At 39.6% G+C, this 18,279-nt stretch overlaps 1 protein-coding gene across 10 annotated transcripts in view; it reads right to left on the reverse strand.

The window, feature by feature from the left end:
* Positions 1–18,279, reverse strand: part of NRXN3 (neurexin 3) — a 1,559,665-nt gene that overhangs the window by 180,404 nt on the left and 1,360,982 nt on the right. For all 10 annotated transcript variants that reach the window (XM_029950481.1, XM_029950474.1, XM_029950480.1 and 7 more), the window contains one exon: positions 3,209–3,380. In XM_029950481.1, coding sequence (XP_029806341.1) covers positions 3,209–3,380 — 172 coding nt within the window. The remainder of the gene's footprint in view (positions 1–3,208; positions 3,381–18,279) is intronic.

Genomic DNA, 18,279 nt, shown 5'->3' on the forward strand with positions numbered 1-18,279 from the left:
GAAGTAAGGTATCTAAAGATCAAAAGGTGACCACTCCTACAGAATCTTGCAAGAATGTAATATAAAACTAGAATGTTTCAAATAAGCATTTGCCCTTTAAAAAATTAAAAATAATTTTGGGCTTTCTAATAACATTTTCCAATTTAGGAAGTGAAGTATGATGATCACTCCTTCAGATAGATACTCAGTATTTCTTCAATTGCTTCGTGGAAGCATATTGCCCCTGTTGTCAGCGGACAGCCTGGACTCATTACAAATGAGTCTTTCAGCTCAGCTCAAAAAACCTTTTCTTTTCAAAAGGATTTTTGGCTCCACATCTTACAATAGCCACCTTTGTGTGGTGATTGGTACTGACCTATGTAATAGAACACTTGAAAAAAAAGAATAAATTTAAGATGACGCAAGAAGAGAGATGCTCATTTCTATCCATGCATTTTTCAAAATATCTCCCAATTTTTGTGGTAGCAATAGTGGAAATTGTGTCCAGTTAAAAATGGGAGAATATGGTCTTAATTTTGTTCCACATTTACTGTGTGACCTTATAGTGTCTCTCTGGGTCTCTTTTTAAATTTGAAATGGAGAAAAAGAGGGTCTACCCTACATGATTTATGGGCTGTTTAATGGTCACACTAACAAAATTTGTATGAGTGAATACATAACAGTAAAAAAAATGCTACCCAAATATTTGATCATTCTCATAGCTAACATTTATTGAGTACTGACTTAAATAACAGAGTATTAGGTTGAGCATTTTGTATGCATTCAAGTCAATCTGCAATGTTAGCCCTGGAAAGTATTACCATAACCCTATTTTACAGACTAGAAAACAGATGTTGGGAGGTTAGATAATTTGCCCAAGGTTACTGACGGAAGCTGGATCCACAAATAGGAAGAAAGCACACTTAGAAAACCAAGAAAACAGTAAAAAATGAGAATGTGGGGAGAAAGAATATATTTTTAAAGCATAATGTGATAGAGAAGAAATATCATATGTATTTGAAATTCTTACACACTTATTTTATGGTATAGTGTTGCTGTATTTTGAATTACATGTGGGGAGAGGCACCAAATATTTCAGTGCGTAGGACATTTCAAAATCTTAATCGATCCTGCTTTAGACTCACACCTGACCAACTCCAGCCACTTGACTCCAAAGCCCATACTTATAACTGCTATACTGTATCATGCTCTGTGATAATAATACTTATTATTACTAAATAACAGTTACCAAGTGTTACTAGTAATAATCGTTTTCAGTGGTAAGCAATGCCATTAGAGAAAGGTTTACTCTGCTTTGAAAACATAGTAAGCAACCCATAATTTGGAAGTAAACATACAAAGAGATAGCACACAGAAAGGATCACTGGTTTTCTTACATATCTGTGGTTTTTAAATGGCCATTAAAGAGTCTTCAGCAAACTTGTGGGTTCTATACTGGCTCAGGGCAAGTGGTTAACATCAATTTAGAAATCTCTGAAATTCCTAATAGAAACACAACAAATTCTATAGCACTACCAGGAGGGCCAGTGATAATATACATTGAGAAAGAGTGATTTTTCCATTGAGCAAATGAACAGCTTTTAAGATCTCAGGCTATTTTCATTCCCTTGACCACCTATCCCCCAGAGTTTAAGCATAAAACCTTTAAAAATCAGTTCTATTAGTGTCTAGCAAATTTAGATGATGACAAGAATTGATAGTAGCTGCTAATACTTCTGGCTCTCTTCAAAGGCTCAAAGATAAATGCATAAGGTCACTTGTGTGCCTTAATCTAACAAGTGCTAAGTCTATGACAAGAGACTCCCAGCAAAGGCCGGGCTGCCTGTTGTATGGAGACTGAGATGGTAGATAAATGGGTAAGTGAGTCTTTTTATTTCAATCCCTTGGGAGTCTTGTATGCTGTTTGTAGGTGCTCCCATAATTCTTAAGCAAGACATAGGAAGACTCTGGCTATGGGACAGGGAATAGCATCCCAATTACTTGATTGGCTTGTAAAGAAAATTAATTCTGAATCAGGCATGAAAACAATACAGCCTTCAAGTCATTCAAAATTATTGGGCCGCAAATAGGCAAATTTACTTTATGTCTATCTCCAAAGTGTGATCATTATTAGCTAAACAGCTCTTAAACTTCTGAAAGTGTTCATTGGGCTTCCTGATCTCTGTGCTCACTCCACTACTGAGAGGATGGTATTGAGAGAATTATGGGGTAGAGTTTGCAGTGTAGGAGACAGAGTGAAACACAGCATCGTGCCCGCACTAGCAAAAAATTCAGAATTCTGAACTATTCTCTTGCATCTAGGTGATAGCCCAAATGTGGAACGAAGGCCCTTTGCCAAAGTATTTTCCCTTCTACTCCTGGAATGTTTATGATCAGAGTTGAGGGCATTTTCCTGGGAGAAGTGAGAGATGAGAGAGAAAGCTAATGGATCATTTGAATGATCTCTAAAAGAAAGCAACCTTTCCTCCCAGTGCCCTTGGTTTGGCCATCTGGCTCTGGGAGTTTGTTGGCAAATGCTCCTTGACCATAAAATTTAAACAGATGATTAACCCCTCTCCCTCCCACACCAGCATGCTTGCTGTTAAAATGCCTACTAGGACCACTCTCTGAATTATCAAGGCAGGTTTACTTTAAATGAAAGAAAAATTTGGCAAAGCCAACCAGATGAATGAAACTCCACCCTTAGTTTTTATCTCATTGTTACCCTGACTTGATGTCCATCATTCTAAGTTTAGTAAACTTCCTTTTACAGTGTTTCTGAAATCTCTGACCATCTGTATCTTCAACTTCATGTGACTAAATGGCACCACAGAGTCCAGATCTCAAAATGATTATTCTGGGATTATTAACAATAGCACAGATTAGAGATGGTACCCCTTTCCTCCATTGCTCCTCATTTGCAATGCCCTGGAAAACCTACAGTAATCATCAGTAGTATGAGCCAGTCAGGCAGTATTCCTCAGATTGACATGAAGTGTTCAGTGCATAGTTAGTATGTCTCCAGAAGCTTCCTAAACTGAACCAAGCCCTAAAAGAATTACCTCATCTTCTCACACACACACACACACACACACACACACACACACACGAATGTGTGCTTAATATTCAGTGTTTCATGATTTGGTGACTGTTATGAGAAAATCACCACTTATACGTAAGAATGGGAGAACAAAAGCTCATATATGGTCACGGGGAATACAGCATGTACCTGTGGGGTAGTGCTCATTCACTGGCCAGTTGTCCACCTGAAGTGTGGCATTGCCGCCATTCCTGGTGAAGCGCACCACGTGGTATTTACCATCATTTACAGGGGTTCTCTCCTCTTTGATGGAAATGTCAACTGTGCCAATATTGAAGACAACTCCAATTTTCCCCTGTTCCTGTGATAAAGAAACATAAAGGCATTGTTATCACCAACCACAAGGTTTTCTCCCTTTAAAGTTGATCCTCCAACTAACAATAAATCTGTAGGTACCCAGAGGGAGCCGTCAGCATGAAGTTAACAATAGTATCCTACATTTCTCCATGGGCTTTCATCCTGAACATAAAAATGGTATAAAGCCACCCAAATTCCACTCACAGGCTGCACTGTACAGGTTACATCATTTGATTGCCCTCAACAGATATCAAAGCTGGGACCAGAGAACTACCTAACAACTGTGTAGTGACACTACAGAGTTGATTTCTGTGAGATGAATTGAACCTATTTTCTAAGAGAGGAATCAGACACTGGACTTTAGATCACCTCACAGTTTAGAGTAAGGATTAGTGAGGAAATATAAACATGCTTACACATTGTGGGATGTGGATCAAGACCATGGGAAAGAGAACAATGTATGATAAGGAAGCAATGGCAGAAGGATTAACCCTATAGGTCTGCACCTGGTGATACTTTTTGTAGGTCTAAAACACATAGAACATGTATCCTCAGTAGAGGCAGGTGAAACTGAGCTTGATTTTTCAGGGTCAGATGACTGCCACTCTTTCTACACTTGGAGCCCTATTCCAAAGGTTCATTCAAAGAAAGGTGTCATCTTCTATAGATTTATGCTACATAGGAGAAGAGAACTTCGGTGGCCCCAAGAAAAGACTTTTGGGCAGGGGGGCAGGGGAACACAATGAATTCCAGAAGAGTGACACTATGGCAATGAATGTGACGATTATGGTGAAGGTGGAGGAGGCGAACATAAATAATGCTATTAAAACTCCTACTCTTTTTCTCTAGTAATTTATTATTACTAAGGGTTGGGATTGGTAGACACAATGAGACACAAATGAGGATGAGAAAGAGGAGGAGGAGAAGGAGGCAGATTGGGAAAAGGAGAAGGAAGGGACAAAAGATAGTAAAAAGAAAAAAATGGGAGGAAAAAGTCCAGAATCCATATAAACTAAGATGTAGGAAAGATTTCACGGAATCTCAGATTTAGTAATGGGTTCATTTATTAATTCATTCAATACATAAACACAATATTTATTAAGCACTGGTATGCTTAAAGTCAATAAATTAAGACTTCTGAGATTTTAGGCATTGGTTTCCATACAGTTTAGCACACTTATTTTTTTTCAAAAGACATGCTTTCTTCATCTTGCCAAATTTCCTTTAGTGTGTGAACACATCTTATTCCTGATATAAGAATGGACAAGTACCCAAGAGTCTTTAAAAATTTTTTTTAATGTTTATTTATTTCATGGGAGGTGGGCAGAGAGAGAGGGAGATGCAGAATCTGAAGCAGGCTCCATGCTCCACAGTGTCAGCACAGAGCCTGATATGGGGCTCAAACTCATGAACTGTTGAGATCATGACCTGAGTTGAGGTTGGCCTCTTAACTGACTGAGTCCCCCAGGTGGCCCCCCGCCCCTGGAGTCTTAATTTTAGAAAGTAGGAAGCTAAGCTAAGAAAGGCTGCTTTCAGCGTATGATACAGGGCGGACCTCACGATTTCCTTTGTGCCCTGATAGCACAGCATGCAATGTAAAATGATGTCTGCAATTCCCATGTTCTGTACTCTGAGAAAAGGAATGCAGGTGCCTCCTCAGATGGGGACTAAATGTACTTACGATTTTGTAAATCTCTGTTTATTGTGACACTATGTTCTCTGGACTTTTTTTCCCCACTTCTACATCTCCAGCACTAAACAAAGTAGTTAGCATTACAATGGATAAATGAAACTGATGATAAGGGCTTCCTTTTGCATCTTTCATGCCTATAATTAATAAGGTTAAGATCCACTTTATTCTTTCTCCTTAATTCTCTAGGAATTTCAAAAAGATAGTATGATTTTTATGCGTTTCCCCTAATAAAAATCATTGGCATTCATTTCTAAGGGGGGTTGCGTGTGTTAGAATCTACTCATCCTTATGCCTAAATAAGGAGGGCTATAGTGACCGGAGTCCTAACCTGCTTAGCAGAATGAGAGAACTGGAGGAGTTAGGACACCGGGACTGCAGATACCATTACCCTGCCCACTCCGCAGATGTGGGCTGTTTATTGCACCATAGTTCTTCAATGAGAAACCACGATATAAATCCTGGATGCATGGAAAGGGCTGCTGGTGATTCAATTCACCTCTGAGTCACTAAGTAATCATGGATGGAGAACAGTTTTAGGCAGAGAGAGGAGACCTTTAAACCAGCATTCTGCCACTTTTCAGCAACAGCAGTGGCAAAGTACAGTTCTGGCTGAGTGAGTTGGCTGATCAGGGAGATATATTCTTGCGCAGATTTTCTGCAAGATCCATAACAGATTCAGGGGAAGAGAAGATTTAATCTCTGCCAGAATAAATATTTGGTCCTTATCTGAGGCGCCACACATTGGACACTGCAATCACCGCTTGGGAGAGAGATCTTCTTAATCCTACTGGCTCTACTGCCAATGTCAGTGGACACCCTTCTACTCAGACGTTTCACTGTGTTTCCCCATGGTGGTAAATGTGGCCGCACTAGACCGCAGATGTGGTCTCTTTACTTGCAGTAATAAGATTTCATTACTGCAGCCTCCTTGTCATTTGTCATGGGCCCACAGTGGCATTATAATCTGTGGCTAACTGCTTTGACTCAGTTCATTATAAGTCTTGTGGCAAGTACCCATATCGTTGCCAATGCTTGAATCCATCACGCTCAATGCCATGTAGATGGACTCTGCTGGCTCACGTGTCCAGAGAAGATTTGAGGGATAAAAAGCAGTGACTTTGAAAACAGACCTGACTGACTTTTGGGTAAGTTACTTCATTTTTCTGAACCCATTTCTTAAAAATACATTAGGGGACAGGTTACCAGCTTACAGGCTTCCTAGGGCCATTATATGCCTAAAATGATTTGATTGCAATAATTAATATAACACTTTATAAGCAGTAAAATATTATTAAAATATAAGGCATAATGAGATCAGGAGGAAGAACAATCCAAATATTTTACCATATACAACACTCTGTGAGCACCAGAGAATTGGTTCAATAGGACAAAAACGGTTTTAGCATAGCATGGTTCAAATAATACCTCTCTCTGGCTCTTGGAAGCTATATGCCCTTGAGCAGGTTATTTAACTTCTGATTTCCCTGCTATAAAGGGATCTGCGGAAGAAGGGATCGGCGAATTGCTACCTTTGAAGCTTTTTTCTGCGAGGATTTTAGGAGAACACATATGTGGGAAATGCCTGGCACGTGGCTGTTCCTACTTTGAGACTTCAATAAATGTCAGTCATCTTTTCCCGTTCTTTCCCCCCTGTTGAAAGTACGAGCTAAGGACTGGCTAGTTTGGCAGTAGTAGTGTCATCAAGAAATATTATAAAAATAAACGCAAATTTTAGCAAACAGAACATTAACAAACAACATTTGCACCAATGTTTTCCAGTCACCATTTGGTAGTTGCTCTCTCTTCACATTCCTTGGTGCCTTTAATAAGCCCTTCCAAGACAGACAAAGTGTAGCTGCAAAAACAGCATGGCTATAAATTTTAATAACTCCACACCCATTGCCACTAAAGTTGCTACCAAAGGCAATGACTTCAATCTATGTTCTTCCTTGATATTAAAAACACAGACAAGTGGTAAATCAGAAGGCATTACCAAAGAATCCTCAAGTGCAATAAAAAAAAGTCAATTAAAGAAAAAAACCCCCACAAAACCAAGACTGAACAGCACAAGAAAACAGCTGTCTGTAAATAGCTAGCAAGTCATTCTTCATCAATAATAACTGTTTACATGCCCACCTGGTTCCCCAAATTAGTCTGGCTCCAGCTTTCTGATCTTCCATCAGCCACATTACAATTACTGCTGTGAAGGTGACCCATGAGATACTACCAACACCAGGGTCAGATTTTAGGAGTAGATATGCACAGGGGCAAGACAAATCTTCAGGAATAAAGATCTCCCTGAAAGCAATCTCTTCATTCATTCCAGAGTGCCCCCCAGGGAAGGCAGGATGCACCATCCACAATTTTAGAAAATTGCACCGGACAGAAACAGAACTGGGACTCTCAAATGTATGCCCAACAGATGTGCAAAGGAAACAGTTCTCAATATGTTGACTTCTAGGTTTCCTACAGGATCTGTGAGTTCAGTGCTAGGCAGTAATACAGGAAGATATGTTATCCTTCTTGGGGCCAGATACTACCAGGTCAGGTCTGGCACACCCATTCCAAAGTCTGGGTCACAGTAAATAAAGCAATGTTTACTACATCTTCCTACTTTCCACCAGTATAGGCTCATAGTAAGAGAGAATTTCTAGGTCCCCTTGTGATACGCAGGGCCAAGAGACCAGTGTTGACCAATAAATTAGGTGTCACTTCTGAGTACCCATTAAGTTGCTGGTATGAGACCCACCAGAGTTCTTCCATGGCTCTCAACCATAGCATCCAGCAAATTCCTGCTAGTGGCTTCTTTGTCAGCCTGAGTCACTGAGTGAGGATGGCAACAAGCCAACTTGCAATGGACATGCACAATGAGAAACAAAGCTTGACTATGTTACGCTACAAAATATTGAACCTGTTTGGTACTGCAGGATCATCCAGACTACTTCAAAGAACAGAGGAGTGCTTAGCAAGTAGTTTTTAATAGAACAAGTTTTGAATACTCACAGTGACCCTCCAGATTTTAAAGATGCAAAAGATGAAGATTCAGAGAATTGGGAATTCACACAACCAATAGTAGACACATTTGAGATTAGAATTCAGGTCTGTCTGACTTTAAAACCCATGGATTTTCTACCATGTTATGAGATACTACCATTATACAACTCAATTGCAACATGTAGTTGCAATTGAGTTATATAATAAGACAATGTATACATTACATATCATATACTTTATATTTGCCTAATCTAGCTAACCTGTTTACCTAACCTAATTGTGGGTATCTCAAATACAGGGATGCTAACAGGTACTCAGTAAATGTTAAGTTAATGGATAAGTGAATGAATGGTGAAGTAGAATGCAGGGCTTTGGTAGAAAAAAAATTGTGCTGATTAAGTTTTTAGACCTTTGGAGGCTAAACAGATTTAAACAGATTTAAATAGTACATGATAATGAAGAGAAATGGTCATCCATATTCACATTTTTTTGCAATAAATCTTAATTAAAACATGGAATCTCACTGTGCTTTTATATAAGCAATCAATAAAAAACAAAAAGATAAGGTATGATTTTGAGTCATCGGATAATTTGGGCTGAGGGAGAATTTTACTGAAGTAAAACACCCTTGTGTTCAGTAGAACATAGTATGGACTCTTTTCATGGTTCATCACTGGATAATCTTCCAGTGAAGATTATCAGGCCATTCTTTTAGTGTTACAGTCTTCGTGTTCTGGGCCCAAGATAATTGTTAGCTATTAAGTAAGGAGTGTGTACTTCCTATGTGAAGAGCCATGCATTATTGAAGAATTCAAGGGCTGTAAGAGACCAGGTCTGTCCCTCAAGAAGTCTAAGCCCATCAGGAATTACCCAAACTGTTAAGACTCTATCTGTGGAGCTTAGAGATGGTTTGGACTTTCACTGTCATCCCAGTCCCCTTCCCTTGAGGAGCTTGGGGGTGGGGGGTGGAGGCTATGACAATAAGGGGATGGGAGAAGGAAAAAGTCTGTTCTGGGTTCCAGATGCCTTTGTGATTTAGAATCAGAATACCTGAGCCCAGTCAAGCTCTGTATCTTGTTGTTCAGGTCATCTTGAGTGGGTCATTCAACTATCTGTACAAAAAAAAAAATGAGAACAAGAGTACAAGACACAATAATAACACCTGTGTTAAATGGAATGAATGAATAAAATATTGGCAAATTCTGAAGTATTCTTCAAAGGACAGTATAAAAATGATGTCAATGGTGGGTGGTGAAGATAGTGGGGATAACTGGGTGACAGAGATATATGACATATGATGAGGGAATTAGAGGCTTTTGCACACACCCCTCAGGATACCACTCTCTTTAAAAATGCCTGTTTCCCATCCAAGATCAGCTCCAGAATCTGTACAGATTGTTCCTAGAAAATTCATGTTAAATGGCTTGGAAACAAATTCTATTTTTCTAAATCAGCACGGGTCTCCATGACCTTTGCACCCACCCAGCAAAACTGCATCTACCTCTCCACCTGCAGCTGTGCTTCTACTGTTGTGCTGCTGTCTGGTTGCACTAGGTCAATCAATTAAAGCGGATTAGATCCACAGACTGAATTACTAACAGAGGGCCAAGAGAGATAAGACTGATAAATAGCTCAAGACAGCTCCATCTCTAACTCCAAGCAAAGAGAAAAAAAAAATAATAAGAGCAAGCACAGATGACAGCTCAGGACAACAGGAACTCTGACCTGAATGGGGGAGTCAAGGAAGGACAAGACAGCTAGTGCAAGTAAATAAGATGCAAGGCAGAGCCATGCCTCTAACATCACTGGTCACAAATGGCATCCTGAGTCACCGTGTCCTTCAAATCTACTCTGAATGCTCACTTCTGATCCACAGACCTAATGTCACCCTACCTTGTTTGGTAGTCAAGTCTGACCACAAAGCAAAAATTAAAGTTCATCTCGGTAGAAGTCCCAGGGCTGCACCAGGACTAGGAGCAGTCTCCTGGCAGGATTCAGATGACAGCTGGCAGGGCAGTAATGACTGCAACCCAGTACAGGCTAAACATCTCCTGTAACTGCTTTACCCCCCAAATCTCTACCACAGCTGTGAGGAATGACCCAATGGCTTTAATAAAGAGATCTTAGGTCCTGTGCTCACAGTAACAACACTACAATCCTCAAAGTACAGAAAAAAAAAAAAACCCACATTTCAAATCACCTAGAACATCTTACATCTTACTTACAAAGTGTGGTCCTGGGATCAGCAGCATCAGCATTACTGAGAACTTGTTAGAAATGCAAATTCTGGCTGAGACACCAGACCCTCTGAATCAGAAACCCAGGAGTGGGGCCTGGCAATGTGTATTATCACGAGCTCTCCAGGTAATTCAGATGCTCTCTGTCTCTCTATCTCTCTGTCTCTGTCTCTGTCTTTGTCTCTCTCTCTCTCTCTCTCTCACACACACACACAATGCACATATATGTAAGTGCATGCCTGTGTGTACACACATGAGAATTTTCACATATTTGGTCCAAAATTGTGATTTAGCTCTCTGAGCACAGGGTGAACTATAGGCATCTATGGATAACTGGACTCTCCCCCTACTCTTTGTTGTATTAAAATGCCCATTTTACAGATGTAAACTCGGAACTGCAAGCACACATGAGCAGAGAGAGGCAGGTTTGGAATACATGTCCTGTATTATTATCCCTGTCTCGTCTTGGTAACCCCCTTCTCTTTTAACTCATTGCTACTAGTCCCTAAGAAAGTGCCCCAGTTTATCTCCCAGCACAATGACATTAACTGAAAGTTCCAACTCCAAGTTCGTCCCTTAACTCTTCATTCCAGATGAGGTAATTTTAGTCAGTTTCCATAAAGATGGATGATCAGTTTTGAGTGGACTGCCAAGGAGAAACTCGTCTCTCAAAACTAGATATTCCAGCCCAAGGATGAGTAGCAGCTCCTCTACAGAAGAGAGACCAATAAACAGCCAGTAACCTTCCAAGACCTACTCTGTGGCTATAAGAAAACCTTTTGTGCTTCTCTAAGTTGTTTTATTATTTATTTGTCTTTTAAGTGACAGACTGAGTTAATATTATAGCTTCAAGCTGAATGGACCTCTGTGAATAATAAATATCCACAAAAATTTCTGGTTCAATAAGTAAGGTATCCTCAGTCACCTGCATTGATAAGTTCCTAGTCTAAATTCTACACCATTTTCTAGCTGGGGAAAATAAAAATGTATGCATGTTTCAGAACTGAGAGTTTTCGTATTCTGGATTATGAGAAAAACAATGCAAATTATTGCATGTTTTAATGATGCCTTTGGAGAATGGGCATGCAAAAGTTACAGGAGACAGATTGGCCTGAAATAGAGATCAACAAATGGTAGGCCAGATCGGGCTGTTGCCTGTTTATGTAAAGAAAGTTTTATTGGCAGATAGCTGTGCTCATTCACTTATATAATGTCTGTGGCTGGTTTTGGACTATAATAGCAGAGTTGAGTAGTTGCAACTGAGATCTTCTGGGCCAGAAGCCTAAACTATTTAGTCCCTGGCTCTTTACAGGAAAAGTTTATTGACCCCTATTATCAAAGCTTGTACAATTTAAGGGTAGCCATGTTTTTTGTTTTGTTTTGTTTTGAGTTTTCATCTATAGTTTCTATTTACATGCTCAAAATAACATAAATATCAGTGGGAGGGACATGGGGAGCCTGTACCTGCTCATTCAACTATTACCTGGAATACAGAGCACATTTCTAATAAGAAGACAACATATATAAAAATTCTCCCAGTGTAGGTATGAACTAATCTATCTCAGATCCATTAAGGGTGGTTTAGATACTAAAATCAATTCAACAGAGCACTGTTTGAAGGTAGTAGGCAGCCAAGGATACAGCAAAATAAATTAGAGGCTTCTGGCAATAGATGATGGTAGCTAGAAATAGTCCGGTAATGGAAGAGATGGAGCAAAGTTGTAAAGTTATTAAAATTATAATGATATGACATTTCTTTTTGCAAATTCATCTAGTTCTGTGGAGTGATCGTGTATATGTTAAAGTCTTGGGATTCTAAAAGCCAGCACACATCACTGTGATGCTAGGACTTCAGTTTATTACATTAGTTGGAAGGAGAGAGGGGAATAGCATTGCTACCCAATGAGTATCTCCGTCTCCAGGGCTCCAATGCATCTGCAGGAGACTTGAGTCCCTTGAATGATAAATGGTGATTAACTGGACTCTCTTGGTTTACCTGCTAGGAGAATCTACTGTGTCATCATCTTGGGATGAACACACTGAAATAGGGGCTCGCTTTCCCTTTCCTGGTTATCGTAAACAAAATGGCCAGCAGACTCGAATATATCAGCAGCGCCTGTCTGCACACAGGGACGCTGGTGTGTGTGTGTCCTGGAGATAGTGTTGCAGCTAGGCATTTCATCCAGGTGATATTTTATGGTCCTCGTCTTTGTCAACTATCACCACTGTAACATTCCCTCTGGGATCATATCAGCATTTCTAATTCAGAATGTTGATTCTGACCTACCCCCAACCACCTTAATGAAAGCAACAGAGGGAAGAAAAAAAATGAGATTTAAACAGCTACAACACATCAAGAGAAAGCAGGCTTGCTGGCTTCCGTGCTGGCATCAAAGCCACTGCAGGGGAAGTAATCGGGACAAGGGAGCAGAAGTATATAAAGAAGATGCTTTCCCTGGGCTCTGGGTGAGATTAGTAAAGGTGACCCCAAACAGGAGACTTGAAAGCATGCCACAGGGAGCTGACTCACGGCTTTGGAAAAGTGTCCAACATACCAACATTGAGAGTTATTTCAAAGCTGCATGCTCTTTTGATAATAATTGGGAAACCCATCTCTTTATTTTAGTTTACTTGAATTTAATATTCATACCAAAGTGTAAATTGAGTAAGTTACAGACAAATGGGGATCTACCCCTAAGAAATGAGGGAGTCATCACCCCCTATGGTATGGCAGGCAGTGGGAGCCATCTGGGAGCCAGCAGCCACAGCTTTAGATACACAGATTACCCACTGAGTTCATAATAAATCAATACACAATATGAAGAAGTGTTTATATAATGGCATTTAAAGGGCACGAACATTCTTTCTTCTCTCTCTTCTTTATGGATGCACTACAATTTTATTCATTGACATAAATATGCTACATGATTTTATCCAAATAGCTAAGGAACACAGTGTTAGAGAAATAGTTGTGTACTTATGCCAATATAAGTGCATGCATGTGTTTGAAAAAGACCTTAAAACTTAAAATATCCAAAAGCTGGTTTCTTGGGGTCCCTGGGTGGCTCAGTTGAGCATCTGATCTCGGCTCAGGTCATGATCTCACAGTTCTTGAGTTCAAGCCTTGCATTGGGTTCACTGCTGTCAGCGCAGAGTGTGCTTTGGATCCTTTGTCCTCCTCTTTCTCCCTCTCTCTCTCATTCTCTCTCTGCCCCTCCCCTGTTCATGCTGTCTCTCAAAAATAAAAATATTAAAAAAAGAGCAAAAGCTGATTTCTCTGACCCTCTCTTTTGCTTATTAAGTGGTAATGGCTCAAGAGAATCCAGGTCCCTTTGTATCCATCAAAAGGGATCTGTAGTCAAGTTCTAGTATAGCCTACAGTAGACCTGACTCAGAGCAAATTGTATATTTCAGAGTAAGTTAAACATGAGGAAGATTTTAGAGTCAACATGACATCCAGGCAATGGAACTGGTTGGTCATTAGGGATCATTAATCCAGTAATGATTCAAAGACAGTACAGCTCTTCTAGGCGTGGCTTAGCCCAAAGTTGAATGAGGTACCGTTTCCTATATAGAGACAGGACTTCCCTCTGCACAAGAGTCCAGCTTTCTTAACTAGTGTGAACAGATATATAGCCTGAATGAAATTCTACATGTATGCCCTCCCAGAGCTATCTTTGATTAACTAGGTCTATCTTCCAATTATCCCACAACTTCTATAGTATCTATTCAACACTAAGATAAATTGTTTGCAATGATTCTTTTCAAGATTTAATAGAATGATTCTTTACCTCAAACAGATCACATACACTGTCAAAGCAGAAAATGCATTTTTATTCTCCATGTCTTCCTCAATCCAGGGGACCCAATAAATGTTTAGCTGAGTGCCTGATGCAATGGCAAAGGCATCTTTTCATTTTTCAGCATGCAACACTTTAGTGCTGAGCACAATATCTCCATCTGTGGTTTATTTATTGCTTTAAAATGTTTGCTATGAGTTTGTTTTGGGAGAATGCTTTTGAAAATGTGGACTATGATCATGTCTCAGAAGACCATGGCCATTACCTTACTTCATGTAGACTACTGAATCGTCTTAAGGATAATTGCCAACACACCTATGTGGCTCTGCCGACCTGAAGGTGAGAGGTTTAGTGATCCATTTCCAAGGCCTACAATCAACCCAGCTTCCTTATTTGGAGAGATTCAAACTAAAGTCCTAAAAGTGAATAATACCATCCCATTATCAGTTCCTTTAGCCATTCAGTTCCCATTCAACACCATTTTAATGCTTGAATTATCTAAGATGCCAGACTTCCAGAGAAACTTATTTTCATTTTCTGGCCTTCTTCTATACTCAGTGTCTGATGGCTGGTCAGTATAATGTACAAGCTCTGCCCATTGGGAGCCCATCCCCTCATCATAGTCTTTTAGGGCCACCTCTGAGTGGACTTCACTACAACCATTTTTAGTTTGCACTAGACTTGCTAAATTGAGGAAACGTATAACACAGTTATATTTTTAAACAATACCTTTATTTCTCCAAATCAATGTTGCAGACATCAAATTCCAGTGATAGAAGTTTTGCAGTCCATTACCTCCCAATCATACACTCTGTATAGGGCACTCTCATAGGCCTATCAGAAGCTACACAAATGTATTTGGAATTATTTAGCCCTCAAGAGTATAAACTCCACTCTAATACTGTGGAAAAGGGAAATAGCTTTGGAGTCAGAATAAACAGACCTAAATTCCAATTGTTTACTTAATGCAGGTCCTGGAAAAATTCACAAGTACTCTGGGCATCATCTCCTCATGGGAAAGATAGAGATAGCATCCATGAGCTTGTTGGATGATGATGTAGGTGAAAAAGAGATGTTTGTGGCAGTGGTGTGAAAATATAGGACATTGAAAAAAATGCATCATTACAGAATAGATGAGGACAAAAGACAAACAGAAATAAGCACACAGTTCCCTAAATTAAAACAGAAGGATTGAAGGACATTCCCATATAATATTTCTAAGTAAACATCCACAGTTAGTCTTTGACAAATTCCCAAGTGACCAGAGGCACAGGATTCATTATGTGGCCTTCAAGACAGAAAATGCTACCTTATGTGGGAGGGGTCAGGCCCAGGCTGGGAAAATGTGGGGTTAGAGAAGACATATTTAGGTAGCTGGTGAAGAGGAGGCAAGGAGGAATAAGGGAAGGTTAGAAGGGTGAAGCCATTGTAATGAAAATGAGATTCAGTCTGTGAAAGGGAGAAAAAAATACTTGACATATAAACATTTTAGAATATCAACCAGCTGGTCTGCTTTCTAAAATTTCAGTAATGTTGCCGAGACAGAGACCTTTGAATGCTAAGGTAGACTCTCAGGGCTTAACACTTATACAAACAAAGAAAAAGAATTTTTTTTAAGTTCATAAACATGGTACATCTTAGAGAATATTTTCTCTCTTGCCCAAAGGTCTCTCCTCATACCCCCTGGGAAATGTTTCTCTGATGATGGCACAATTACAGTTCGAGGGTTTAGGAAACTTGGCTCAAAATAAAGATAAACAAAAGCCCTTCAACCCCTCCCCCCCAAGTACTCTCTGCTCTTAATTCCCTTGCCTTCTGCTACTTCTAGCAAAGGAAGAGCTTTAGGAGTTTGGAAGGGCAGTGGTTTCTGCTGTGCTCACACCTGATGCTGGCTCAGAGGCTCAAGGCCATCAGGAAAGGCATCACCCAAGTGATGCTAGAACAATCCCATTTCAACAGTATCAGTTATACCTTTGAGTCATTTAAGGTAGTGATTAAGGTCAAAAGAAGGTAAAAATTTAAAGAAGAAGGAAGGAAGCCATGGGGAAACAGACAAGGAGATACAGGAGCATAAGTAACCCTATCCACCATGCTTCATCTGAAAGAATACATAAAAACAGTTCCCCAAACCCTCAAACATAGATGTATTTCTTGCCACTCTATGTTGTACTGACTTCAAGAAACTTTCTGCAAGCAAACCCCTTAGAAAGTCAGCTACAAGCAGAGACACCTTGTTTAGTAAACAGCAGGATGCACTTCTGATTCAATTGCCAAAGGATGCCTTTTGATGAGCCACACCAGGCAACAAGGTCTATCTAACGAATAGGAAAACAAGTGCTCAGGACATCTAAAACTCAAGTGTCCATGACATATAGGTTTCCTTTCCATTCTGGGGAAGCTCAGAAAGAGGACCAGGAATCACTAGTCTACTCCAGAGCAGCATAGTAAACAAACTGTACAAAATCTAGGGGGGCATACTTTTCAAAAGGATACTGAAAACTGTTTTTGGTTTGATTTATATCTATTGATCATTTTTCCTAAGTATATGCTTATTAACTGTGTTATGTAATACAGAAGTTACCAATTCAGGACCTATAGGTGGGATCAGGTCCTCACATGTATATTATTTTATTTTTTTAATGGAAGGGTATTCATAATATCTATTAAAATGTGAATTAGTTTTCAACATTTAAATATCAGTCTTTCATGAATAGTTTACATTTAATTTTTTTTGAAAATAGTAAGATTTAGCCACACTGGGATAACATTTCTAAAACACAATCAAAAGCCAGATTGGATCGGGGGGAGAAAGGTACAAGTTCCTTAACTCACAGTCTCCATCATTCTCTATTGCCTATTGCAAAGTTTTGAGTGCTGGTGTCCATTTATCATCAAGTTTTCCCTTCTCCCTCTCTTTCTCTCTCTCTCTGGTATAATAGGGTAAAGAAGAAAGGGAAATTTCTCTGACCCTCCACAAACAATAGACTAAGGGCCATGAGATTCAAGAAAAAATAAAAGAAAGCCTCGTCCCTTATAGACTTTTCTGTTTTTTAACCCCTAATGTACTATAATAATCATAGGCTTTTGAGTAAGACAGGTCTGGCTTTGAATTTTAATTGCACCACTTACTGTGTTTTCTTGACCAAGTTGTATAGACTCCCTGAGCCTCATTGTCTCATCTGTAGTGTTGGAAAAATGTTACTCACCACAGAGGCTTGTTATGAGAATAAAACAATATATGCAGTCACCTAGCACATAATAGAAGATGCTCAAGGAATTGTATTTCTCTTCCCCTTTGAAGGGTTGGGATGAATCAAGCAGTCATGATCATAAAATCACACATACACATCTAAAGTGCCTGCTAAATTGTAATGACCCAACTGCTGCTACAGAGATGGCTCAGCTCAATGTTTTAATGTACTTTTCATGGACTGAAGCTCAACAACAAAATCTATCACTGTTAGGCAGCCTCATAAGAAGGTCTGGTTTAAACAAAATTGACTTCCTCCTGAAGTCCAAAGTGTGGTAGCTACCTTCACCTTGACTCAGAAACACACCGGTAGGAAATGTACATACACTTAGCCAATAAACAATAGGATTAATAAATGATGGCAGAGATAATGATAATAGAATGCATTATTGAAAGTTGCATAAGAGGAGACCATTCAGTATAGAAAGGTACCTATAAATTTTATGCAAACACACTTTTAGTTCTAGGAGTTCATATATCTGCATGGCTATAACCATTAAGAAAAATTTAATATAGGCCACTGCTCTAGAACTCCCATTTAATTTTGAGCAGACCATGATATTGGAAAAAAATTATTTTAGTTATATAACACACTTGCCAGATAAATCAAAAATATTCATGGCAATATAACAGTTAAAAAAAACCCAGAATTGCTACTCTATCATGTTGAGATTTAAGTGGGCAATAAATCATAACCCTCTCCATTCTGAATTCCAAGCCAATTGAGAAATAGACACAAGCAAAAGGATCAGCAAACTTCACTGCTTGTGGAGCTGAATGCAGGAATGGGTCTCAGACAACACTCTGACCTGGTTACACATTAGACTTCCTGCTCATAGTTCAAGTCCTGTTCCCTTCCCTACTGTCCCCTGCAAAGAGGAAACTGGCCTGAGGCTGAGTACTCCCAGCACAGGGAGAAGAGCCCTCTG

The sequence above is a fragment of the Suricata suricatta genome, chromosome 9 (genome assembly GCF_006229205.1).
Source record: "Suricata suricatta isolate VVHF042 chromosome 9, meerkat_22Aug2017_6uvM2_HiC, whole genome shotgun sequence".
In the NCBI taxonomy this organism is placed as follows: Eukaryota; Metazoa; Chordata; class Mammalia; order Carnivora; family Herpestidae; genus Suricata; species Suricata suricatta.